We start from the raw sequence: 12,170 nt of genomic DNA, 5'->3' as shown, positions 1-12,170 counted from the left end.
CAAATCGGTTCATGTGATTAGGAGGAGTGACTGCAGCGCCATCCTCCGGGCCCAATTGTGTTTCCAGATCACCCAGGAACTCAATTTAATATACTTACACAAAATTTTTCGAAATGAAAACTCACATTACTATGTAAATATGAATATAAACCGGTTTTAGTACTAAGCAATTTCCCGCACAGGTGTAGTAGTATAAATGAAATAAATATCAACATCAAATTCTTTATACAACATACTTATCTACCACCTACTAAGAAATTCTTGAAATTTTTTCGTATTTTTTTAAAATATAATACTACTCCAACGAGCTCCTGTTCCATAATTCCATATTACGTCCACCATACTTCCACTAAGTTCACCATGATTTTTTATTTCTTTGCACTTTGTTGCTTTTTGCTAAAAATGGAATCATGCGATAAAACCAGTAGAGCGTTGATAACATACATTTTTGACTGAATAAAGGTACTTACGAAGGAGTGGGTTCACATTGTGAACAATCAGTGGGTTTATTTTCCTTCTGGATTCCGGATTTCTGAAAAGATTATTTATGCTATAAATGAAAAAATCTTACACATTCGTTATGTACTTAAAACAGGGGTACATATCAAACATCGTCTATAATACAATTATCATCAAATTTAAAATAAAACCAACTTACTTCATTAATTTGTTCCAATTGTAAGCATTCTTTTTTCTCCAACCTTTATGTTTCTTCTTCTTATTTTCTTTATTGTCCCCATTTATCTCATTTTGTCTTATCGTGTTGTCACCCTTTTTTACGATTGCGCAAGCGACACAAGTTCCCCGTGTGACGGCCGTAGCGGGAATGACTCGTGCAGCGATCGGGGTAGGAAGGTACAGGGCGGCTCTCGCTATATTGGCTGGTCAGGCGCTAATTTCAAGTATTTCTTGTTTATTTCAAAACCATCGCATATTTCAAAATTCTAACACGGTAGACGTATAGGTTGTATATTTTATAGTTAATATCCAAAAAGTCGTAACTTTACGTTTGTTATTTTGAAGATGCCAGAGATTAAAAAAAAATAACAATGAGAACTTTGTATTTTTTTTCTATCGAGAAAATATCATGGAATCATGTTTCTAAAACGGTAGACGTATTGTGTTACTATTGAACTTTCTTGTCAAGAATTTTCATCACGACAACTTTAATAATATAAAAATTACGAAGGTTTAAAAAGGGCCGTAAATGTTAGAAAAATTAATTCATCACCTTAATGAAATCTCATAGTTGGCGCTGTTTCAAATGTGTAGTAAAGCTGTGTAAAGCTAGATAATAGCATGGCTTACTCAAAAATAACATTTAAACATGAGTCTTTAGATTGTACGCTGTCGTAGTACACAGAATACGTAAGAAAAATAAAGGTTCACAGCTATATAAAAGCCTGACCCGACCTGTTAGTAATATTCATGCAAAATTTGAAGTCAATCTGTGCAGTACTTTTCGAGATTAGCCTGGATATACATACAGATAAACAGACAAACAGACAAAAATTCTAAAAACTATGTTTTTGGCTTCTACATCGATTATAGATCACGTCCCAAGGACTTTATAATTATTTAGCAATTAATTGTCAAAGTATCGTGGACTTACACTTACCTTTTCTATTTAAAATTAATTAAATAATGACAGCACAGTTGCACGCTGCCGGTGAAACGTCAAACATGGCGGGCGCAGTGACAAATCCCGTGATTGTTACTATCTCACCCGCACGATTTTTACAAAAATTTGTACACGAAAAGAAGCTTTATTACCATACCATAGGTTTAATTTTAATGTATTAGATTTTACTCCTATAAGGCTGTAAAAGAGTCCAAACGTTGTATCTCCGAATTAAGTGAGTAACATAATTAGGTGAGTTTACCCTACTCAGCGCAAGCGATTGACATCTCTCTAGATCTCTATGGTAAACAACGATGCATTATTATGTTTTTTATTATTTACGTTTTGAATGGTAGTTGTATTAAGGAAAATTTTGAAAATTTGTCCTTGGTGGGCTGTATGTTTACGATCTACCTTAATTTTTTTTAAAGGAAATAAACAAAAAGCGATACATATAGAGGGAGTTTTTATTCACAACCAATTTTTTTATCGTACACGATATCGCACACAATTAAAATATGATCTGGGGGCACGGTAGTGCCCCCGCCAAGACGAGCCAAGCGACTACGCGCACGGGCACTACCTACCTTTTCTCGAAGCGCTTCGTCGTTTTTTTGAACCCTCATAACTTGGGTTTGGATTATGCTAGATCAACAAAATTTTCGGGATATATTGTCAATAGCGGACTTATTGAACGTATTAAGTTTTAATTACATTAGCTTTTATACTTCAGATTTTATTTATATCTAAAAAACGCTAATTTCGTCACTGACTCACTGATGATCATCAAAATTCTTAAGGTATTTCCTAATGCCCTAGAAAGCTGAAATTTTGTATGTAAGCTAGTATTAGCACACAAACAACAAAAAAATTATAAAACTTGTAACTTTCATCCCCCAAGCCCTTAAACTAGGGGATGGGAGTTTGTATGAGACCTGTAATTTTAAATTAAATTTTGATGACGCTAGAGGTCTAATCTAATAATCTAAAACTTGGTTCCCCTAGATATATATATGTATAGGTACTCCTTGTTAAAAAAAAAAAATAAAAATTTAATCGACATATATTGAGAGTTGAGACATATACTTCAGATCAGATCATATAAATATGAATGAATAGAAGTGTTGCGAACGTCTCCTGCCTCTTACGGACGTAGCTAAAAATAAAAAAAAAAATTGTTACAAACAACTTACAAAAAGAAATGAAATCCCACCAAAAACATTTTCATGTAAAATGTTGCCAAGACGAGTCCATATGACTCGCACTGTCAAAAAGTTATCAGATCTCATGTAGAGCCAAGCTTCTAACACTACACGCCCTAACTCTACAAGGCCTAAATTCACAAACTCTACACCTTAGTCAAAATATGTGGCTTGGCCGTTCGTTACTACAAGAACTATTGTATACAGTATAACACAAAAGTAATGAACAGTGAATTAATTTTTCACCTTACGCCGATGTGAATGTAGCGAAATGGCCAAGCCACATATTTTGACTAAGGTGTAGAGTTTGTGAATTTAGGCCTTGTAGAGTTAGGGCGTGTAGTGTTAGAAGCTTGGCTCTACATGAGATCTGATAACTTTTTGACAGTGCGAGTCATATGGACTCGTCTTGGCAACATTTTACATGAAAATGTTTTTGGTGGGATTAACATTTAACAAAAGGCAGCTTTATTGCTGTCAGATATCTCTGCCAGGCAACCTAAACATTAAATAGGTAAGTACACAATTTTTTTAAACATATTATTTATAACATTAGATATTTATGTACATCACAAATTTTAATTACCTGTCTGTATAGGAATTAACCGTGGTTTCGCTTATAAATTGAGGTTTGAAACATATCGTTGAATTTTTATTTAAAACCTAGGTTTATATATATTTTAGAATGGTTGTACCTTTTAATGAAAACTGACTCATAGCAACTATGTCATGGATGCGTGATGCGTCCTTATCACACATCATCATAATATGGGTACTATTTACTACACTTTGTGTAATATGTATTGAAAATAAAAAATATGTCCGTAAAAATATGAATATTGCACAATTTGTTGTCACAAATTCCCTGTGCGTCCTAGCTGTGCGTAAAAAATGTCCAAATTTATAGAAATAAGTTGTAAAATAAGACAAAAGAATTGAAATATGTGTGATTATTGTACCTCCTTATAAATTACATATTGCGATACATTTTTGCTTCAATTTTGCATTTTTTTCTTTAAATGTATTAGTAAAGATCTGAGATAAGTAGGTACCAAGATAAGTACCAACGTTAAAGTGTGTAAAATGTAATAATAAAATGCAAATTAAATTATTAACATAATAACAATTGCGTTATATTTTATGTTATCTAAAAATTTATCTCATGTAGAGACACGGAACGGTGCAATAAAACAATGGATATTTTAAACGATATTTATTGTATAGTCACATCACAGATCTAAGTAATACGTAAAGTTAAGGGAGGTACATTGGTGTATGATTAGCGTCCCCAGCCGTAGCCGCCGTAGCCGCCGTAGCCTCCCCCGTGTCCCCAGCCACCTCCATTTCCATAACCGCCTCCGTAGCCTCCGTAACCTCCGTAACCTCCATATCCTCCGTAACCTCCGTATCCTCCGTAACCGCCCCTCCAGCCGCCGCCGCCCCAATGGGACTCCTGGGGCTCTAACACCTCATCGGCGGCCTGAGCCTTAGCCTGGGATGGGCTTGGCAACGCAGATGCGTATGCCAGGCAAATGCACACCAGCAGAGCGATAGACAGAATCTGAAAAATAAAGAAAGTTAAGTAATTTCAAAATGAGGATAGTAAGATACTATTTTTTTGTTTTGGTATATACATATATATTATTTTTATCTTAAGTCTCACGGGTCACAAAATTTATCTGATAAAATATAAAATTAAAACATGATACTTAATTAAAATTTAAATCCAGAATTTTCGTACACTTCGTATGTTTAAATTTTAAACATAATTTGCAAAATAATGATTAGTTGTAAAATAATATAAAATATTGGTTGGCTACTCACTGTTTTCATCTTGGCGAGTATCCGAGAATATGTTTAAGGTCCGATCTGTCGACCTATTTATACAACTTCGAACACACCTCCTCTTGTTTGTGACTATTAAATCTGCCAGGAAAATAACCCACAACAGGTAAACATATATGACGTATATAATATATACGCGTAATATGTGAGTTTTACTCATCTTATAATTTTAAAAAGATTGATGTTCATTAATGGCATTTATTATTTACTAGCGGTCCGCCCCGGCTTCGCCCGTGGTACATATTTCGCAATAAAAAGTGGCCTATGTCCTTTCTCGGGTATCAAAATATCTCTATACCAAATTTCATGCAAATTGGTTCAGTAGTTAAGGCGTGATTAAGTAACAGACAGACAGACAGAGTTACTTTCGCATTTATAATATTAGTATGGATGTGCTATTTATTAAATAGGTTTGAAGTTGGTGCCGAACATTAAGCACTTAGTATTAAGCCCGTGCACCGACATCAAACCTTTTTAATAAATAGCACATATAAATAATAATATGTAGTAAATATTATTTTTATTAGTGAATATTAAGCTTTCCGTGCGATTAGAGCTTTTTATGAAAATTAAGCTCTCCGTGTGATTAGAGCTTCTTGTGAAAATTAAGCTCTCCGTGCGATAAGAGCCTTTAATGAAAATTAAGCTCTGCGTGCGATTAGAGATTTTTGTGAAAATTAAGCTCTCCGTGCGATTAGAGCTTTTTGTGAAAATTAAGCTTTCCGTTCGATTAGAGCTTTTAATGAAAATTAAGCTCTCCGTGCGATTATAGCTTTTTTGAAAATTAAGCCTCCGTGCGATTAGAGCTTTTTGTGAAAATTTAGCTCTCCATGCGATTAGAGCTTTTTGTGAAAATTAAGCTCTCCGTGCGATTAAGAGCTTTTTTGTGAAAATTAAGCTCTCCATGCGATCAGAGCTTTTTGTGAAAATTAAGCTCACCGTGCGATTTGAGCTTTTTGTGAAAATTAAGCTCTCCGTGCGATTAGAGCTTTTTGTGAAAATTAAGCTCTCCATGCGATTAGAGCTTTTTGTGAAAATTAAGCTCTCCGTGCGATTAGTTTTTTGTGAAAATTAAGCTCTCCGTGCGATTAGAGCTTTTTTGTGAAAATTTAGCTTTCCGTGCGAATAGAGCTTTTTGTGAAAATTAAGCTCTCCGTGCGATTAGAGCTTTTTGTGAAAATTAAGCTCTCCATGCGATTAGAGCTTTTTGTGAAAATTAAGCTCTCCGTGCGATTAGAGCTTTTTGTGAAAATTAAGCTCTCCATGCGATTAGAGCTTTTTGTGAAAATTAAGCTCTCCGTGCGATTAGAGCTTTTTATGAAAATTAAGCTCACCGTGCGATTAGAGCTTTTTGTGAAAATTAAGCTTTCCGTGCGATTAGTTTTTTGTGAAAATTAAGCTCTCCGTGCGATTAGAGCTTATTTGTGAAAATTTAGCTTTCCGTGCGAATAGAGCTTTTTGTGAAAATTAAGCTCTCCGTGCGATTAGAGCTTTTTGTGAAAATTAAGCTCTCCATGCGATGAGAGCTTTTTGTGAAAATTAAGCTCTCCGTGCGATGAGTTTTTTGTGAAAATTAAGCTCTCCGTGCGATTAGAGCTTTTTGTGAAAATTAAGCTCTCCATGCGATTAGAGCTTTTTGTGAAAATTAAGCTCTCCGTGCGATTAGAGCTTTTTGTGAAAATTAAGCTCTCCGTGCGATTAGAGTTTTTTGTGAAAATTAAGCTCTCCATGCGATGAGAGCTTTTTGTGAAAATTAAGCTCTCCGTGCGATGAGTTTTTTGTGAAAATTAAGCTCTCCGTGCGATTAGAGCTTTTTGTGAAAATTAAGCTCTTCATGCGATTAGAGCTTTTTGTGAAAATTAAGCTCTCCGTGTGATTAGAGCTTTTTATGAAAATTAAGCTCACCGTGCTATTAGAGCTTTTTGTGAAAATTAAGCTTTCCGTGCGATTAGTATTTTGTGAAAATTAAGCTCTCCGTGCGATTAGAGCTTTTTTGTGAAAATTTAGCTTTCCGTGCGAATAGAGCTTTTTGTGAAAATTAAGCTCTCCGTGCGATTAGAGCTTTTTGTGAAAATTAAGCTCTCCATGCGATTAGAGCTTTTTGTGAAAATTAAGCTCTCCGTGCGATTAGTTTTTTGTGAAAATTAAGCTCTCCGTGCGATTAGTTTTTTGTGAAAATTAAGCTCTCCGTGCGATTAGAGCTTTTTTGTGAAAATTAAGCTCTCCGTGCGATTAGAGCTTTTTGTGAAAATTAAGCTCTCCATGCGATTAGACCTTTTTGTGAAAATTAAGCTCTCCGTGCGATTAGAGCTTTTTGTGAAAATTAAGCTCTCCATGCGATTAGAGCTTTTTGTGAAAATTAAGCTCTCCGTGCGATTAAGCTTTTTATGAAAATTAAGCTTTCCGTGCGATTAGTTTTTTGTGAAAATTAAGCTCTCCGTGCGATGAGAGCTTTTTGTGAAAATTAAGCTCTCCGTGCGATGAGTTTTTTGTGAAAATTAAGCTCTCCGTGCGATTAGAGCTTAATGAGAAAAATTAAGCTCTCCGTGCGATTAGAGCTTTTTTGTGAAAATTTAGCTTTCCGTGCGATTAGAGCCTTTAATGAAAATTAAGCTCTCCATGCCATTTTATGCGGTTATCAATTCGGCCGGTATATTTTTTTTTTACTCCGAGGTTTCTGAATCGATTTACGTGATTCTTTTTTTGTTCGATGCGGGATGGTGTCGAATTGGTCCCATAAATTTTTTTTTTCGGATAGGCTCAGTAGTTTTTATTTTATGAGCATTTTTGTCTGTACTCGATGACTAAGTTGATATGTAGCAACTAAGTAAGTAGGTACTTTAATTTTTTTCAATAATTATTACAATATTTTCAATATTTCGCATGTATCATTTTAAAAAGTAGGTTAGTAGGTAAATAATAGGACACTTCCGTCTTTTTTGAACGTCAATTAAAAAATAAAGGGAATTTAAAATAATAACGTAACGGGTTTTTAAAACTAATACCGCAGCCAGAGTCTGGCTGCCAGACAATGCTCCTCGTGCTGCTCATCGCTCTGCTCATCGCGCTGCCGTTATTCGCCGTGACATTGCCCTCTCTGGCCACACACTGCTCTACTCGCGCGATTAATCGCGACGCTCCTCACTTGTCATTTGCCTTGTCTCACGAAATGGACGTTGAAACGGTGGCAGCGTGCGCGCTATACATTTTTAGTATAGCTTATTATATTAATGTAGTAAAAAGAAATATACATAGTCGTCGTCGTCCTCAAACATAAAAAAAAATTGCTTGCAGAGCACAAAGATGTTGTGTTTTTATAGTTTTAAATAATTTTAAATCATCGGCAAAAACAGAATAATTACTTTTTTTGAAAACAGAACATAGGTCATTAATAAATATCGTAAATAATATTGGCCCCAGGTGTGACCCTTGAGGTACACCTGAGTCGGATATGTAACAATTTGACACATATCCTTTTATTGCCACTCTCTGTATTCTATTTTCTAAATAACTGGTAAGCCAAGCCAGCAATGATCCATGTATGCCGAGAGATTCTAGTTTCAATAGTAGGATATTATGCTGCACCACATCAAACGCACTAGAGAAGTCAGTATAAATTGTATGAACTTCGTTACCTTTATCTACTTCGTTCGAAACAATGGATATATGTATACGAAACGAGGTTTGTTTCAGTTGATCTACCCTTTTGAAACATTATATAACACATAACATTATATAATATTCTTTGGATTGGATTTTTTTTAATTTTTAGTAAGTTAAATTCCCGGTCGTGGCAAGTAAATCTTCGAAAATCTTTTAATGCAGTTCTATTTATATTAAAAAATAAGGGAATGTTTCCTTTCAGCACGAATTGGTATCTCTAGTATTTTAAGTACTTTCCCTCCAAGGCCCATAGAACATTACCAACCTGTATGTCTATTGCTATCTACAGATACGTTTCGGTTTAACATAGTGACTATTTAAGTAATCTGTATATTATCTACAGTTCCGTTTTAGGCCTCCCCCACATTGGGCGTAGGCCGAGCGTACGCGTTTCCTGAGCGTGCTGCCGGCGTCGGCGCGGCGCGGACGTCGCGTCAGCGCGCCGTCTGTGGGGCGCGGGCTACGCGTTGTCCAGCGCCGCGCGGGCGCTGCGTGAACGCCGCGCAGACGCCGCGCTTACGTCGCGTTCCATGGGCGTTCGGGCGACGACGAGGGCAATGAGTGCGAGGGGCACGGCGCGGGCGGCCGAGTGCTTTAGACGCGACGTCGCGTCGGCGCGGCGCTTGCGCAGCGCTTGCATAGCGTTCGATGGCGCGACGCCCGCGCCCCACAGACGGCGCGCTGACGCGACGTCCGCGCCGCGCCGACGCCGGCAGCACGCTCAGGAAACGCGTACGCTCGGCCTACGCCCAATGTGGGGGAGGCCTAACGGTTTAATTAGTGGCTATTTGTAGATTAATTAAAAATAAGAATATATGGTTACCTATCTTAATCTCGAATTTTAATATTCCGAATATCATAATCCAGAAAACGTTTGGACATTTTTTCATAACCCCGAATTTTAAAATTTCGAAGTTTTGTTTGCCATATAATCGCAACTCCGAATTTCATTTGCCCATTTCTTTATTTGTACGACGTTTTACAATCCAGACGAATGAGTTCCAGACATACGAAATCTAAATGCACTAAATCCAGATGACCGTAATCCATATGCACGAAAACCAGATTTTTAAAACACAAATTTTTGAAATACAGTTAATTGATATACAGGCAAACAATGTCCAGATTTTTGAAATTCAAATAAACGGTATCCAGCAAAACGTAATACTTCCAGGGGGACGCAGCACGAACCTTCTGAATAGATTTTAACACTTTAACCTTTCTGTAATGGGCAAGTAAAACAATAGCGAGTCGGTTCTGGCACTCGCCGGCCGCTGCCGCGGCACGCTCGCTTCGCTCGCTCGGCTCGTGCATGGGGGGTCACAGTTCAAACCTAACCTAACCTACTGAGTCGAATTTGACACTTAAACCTTTCTGTAATGGCCAAGTAAAACAATAGCGAGTCGGTTCTGGCACTCGCCGGCCGCTGCCGCGGCACGCTCGCTTCGCTCGCTCGGCTCGTGCATGGGGGGTCACAGTTCAAACCTAACCTAACCTACTGAGTCGAATTTGACACTTAAACCTTTCTGTAATGGCCAAGTAAAACAATAGCGAGTCGGTTCTGGCACTCGCCGGCCGCTGCCGCGGCACGCTCGCTTCGCTCGCTCGGCTCGTGCATGGGGGGTCACAGTTCAAACCTAACCTAACCTACTGAGTCGACTTTGTCACTAAAACCGGTCTGTAATGGACAAGTAAAACAATAAATTTACTTACTAACAATGTTTATTTTCAGTCGATAATAAAGGTATAATCACGATTGTATATGGAAATCAAATAAAAAGATTATGAAAATCTGGCAATAGTTTATCTGTTATACGATTATATGGGAACCAAATAAAAAGATTATGAAAATTTGGAAATAGTTTATTTGGAAAATGGTACGATGGGAAACAAAAAAAAGTATTTTGAGAATCTGGTATAATGAGATCTGTATTATGAGAATACGGGAAACAAAAAAATACTTTTTAAAAATCTGGTTTTGGTGCATCTGGAAATTGATTCATCTGGGAAATTAAAAAAGGAATTTTGAAAATTTGTCATTCATTACATCTGTCTTTTAAAAGTTCTAACAACCGTTTTCGGGGTTTTAAGATTCGGGTAATAGAAATTCGAGTTTTTAATAGGTTACCGAATATATCGATGAATATTTAATTATAAGATATCTAGACAATGGTAAATAGATGTTTGAAGTAATAAAATGCATCAATGTTTACATAATATAGATATAAACTCGGACTGGCCTATATTATTATGTTGCATAATTTTTTGCATTTGCATCAAGGACTCGCAAATTTTAATGGATTTGCTAAGTGGATGGTAGAAAACAAAGCATCCTGATACAAACTAAATGGCGTTCTACTTTGGTGCGAAAGAAAACAATATTACATTATATGCGTTTGTTTTTAATTTCTTAGTTCAATAGTCAAAGAGTGAGTACATACTCAGTTTTCGGTGATCATTATGTGTTTTACGTCTGTAATGTACCTATAAAATTCAGCCGATTTCAAAAAGGGAGGAGGTATGTTTTTATGTTTTTGGGTTTGTAAGCTCAGAACTTTCGACTGGGTGAACCCATTTTGATAATTTATTTTTTTTTGAAAGTTAGTGCCTTTGGGTCGGTTCCATTAAAATTGTTTGTCCAGTTCGGGCCATTTGAAGGTGGTTAAGGTTTTGATAAAAAATAATAAAAATAATATTATATTCATATCAATTCTTTCCTGAAATGTAAAGTAGACGATCTAAATTAAAATATCTACCACTTTGCAAAAACTTTGTTTGATTATGTTATTATCTAGTCAGGGACATTTCTGAATTGCGTTTTATAAAAACATTTCAAACTGGTTATTTTTGCGATTGAGGCATCAATTATAATATTTTATATTTATAAATACATTTAAATAGATTAAAGTTAATTAGTCAAAATGAGGTGATCATTATCCTTAGTATGTATAATGTATTCTATGTAGATACATTTTTACCTTGCTTGATGATAAAACAGATTATGTGCGAATTTTTAAACAATTTAAGTGTGAATGTTTAATTAGTTTATTTTCCAGTGCTGTCTAATGTTTTTTTATGTTATTTAAATAGTTTTTGAAAATGAATATTTTGAAATTTTCAAACAGAATTTTGGTATGATTATGGTTTCACGTTTGTAACTACAACTACGAAAATTTTTTATATGGAAACTGGGCATTCCCCTGTCTTATGTATCGCTTCAGTGGTTATACTAAACGTATATTGGGCCTTCTTCACAATGGGCAGCGATGGCCGTACAAATGATCGTCGATGTTTGCCGCCATTACGGCGATTATTGTATATGTATAAACATCTACAATGACGGCCGATCATAGACATAGCCCTCTACACTGTCGTGGTTGCCTCTACTCCCCAACGCTGCCCATTGTGAAGAGGGCTCATTACAATTTGTTCAAATCGTTCAAATAAGGATTACCTAGTATCCTAATCCAATTTTATCACTCGCACTATTAAATTCCACCCATACCTGAATTTGAAAATTTGAGCAAACCTCACTATTAATATTTTTATTTTCTGAATGATTTTCACAGTATACATGAAAGTCAATATTTTAATACCTTGGGGTTTTTTCTCACGACAAGAATAATATGTATAATGTTTGTAATTACGACGCAATTGCCAGTGTATGGCCAGTGTCAAGTAAAAATACTTTGTAGACGTATTACTTTGTTCCAATTTATTTGATAATCTCTGTTTTTTTTTTAATATTATACGGTCTGTATCCTATATTACTTGGTAAAGATGTAGCTTCCTGATCGTAAAATAATTTGAAAATCGGTCAAGTAGTTTTTAAGGTTCTG

The 12,170-nt window shown here is 36.0% G+C and overlaps 2 protein-coding genes across 2 annotated transcripts; both read right to left on the bottom strand.

Moving 5' to 3' along the window:
• Positions 1–246: 246 nt before the first annotated feature.
• On the bottom strand, positions 247–3,582 carry LOC149481717 (uncharacterized). The gene is made up of 4 exons (XM_089705307.1): positions 3,537–3,582; positions 659–881; positions 471–532; positions 247–396 (listed from the first exon to the last, which is right to left on the bottom strand). Exons 1-4 carry the CDS (start codon positions 3,580–3,582, stop codon positions 356–358), a joined length of 372 nt encoding a protein of 123 aa, XP_089561433.1. The 3' UTR covers positions 247–355.
• Positions 3,583–4,021: 439 nt separating this feature from the next.
• On the bottom strand, positions 4,022–4,720 carry LOC149481716 (uncharacterized). Its single transcript, XM_089705206.1, has 2 exons — positions 4,648–4,720; positions 4,022–4,384 (listed from the first exon to the last, which is right to left on the bottom strand). Exons 1-2 carry the CDS (start codon positions 4,654–4,656, stop codon positions 4,103–4,105), a joined length of 291 nt encoding a protein of 96 aa, XP_089561332.1. The 5' UTR covers positions 4,657–4,720; the 3' UTR covers positions 4,022–4,102.
• Positions 4,721–12,170: the final 7,450 nt, after the last annotated feature.

Source organism: Colias philodice, chromosome 16 (genome assembly GCF_061535455.1).
Source record: "Colias philodice isolate Cphi_HAF_F1 chromosome 16, ilColPhil1 Martin Lab GWU primary, whole genome shotgun sequence".
Lineage (NCBI taxonomy): Eukaryota > Metazoa > Arthropoda > Insecta > Lepidoptera > Pieridae > Colias > Colias philodice.
Note: the sequence above shows the minus strand (reverse complement) of the source record. Positions and strands in the feature narration are given on the sequence as shown.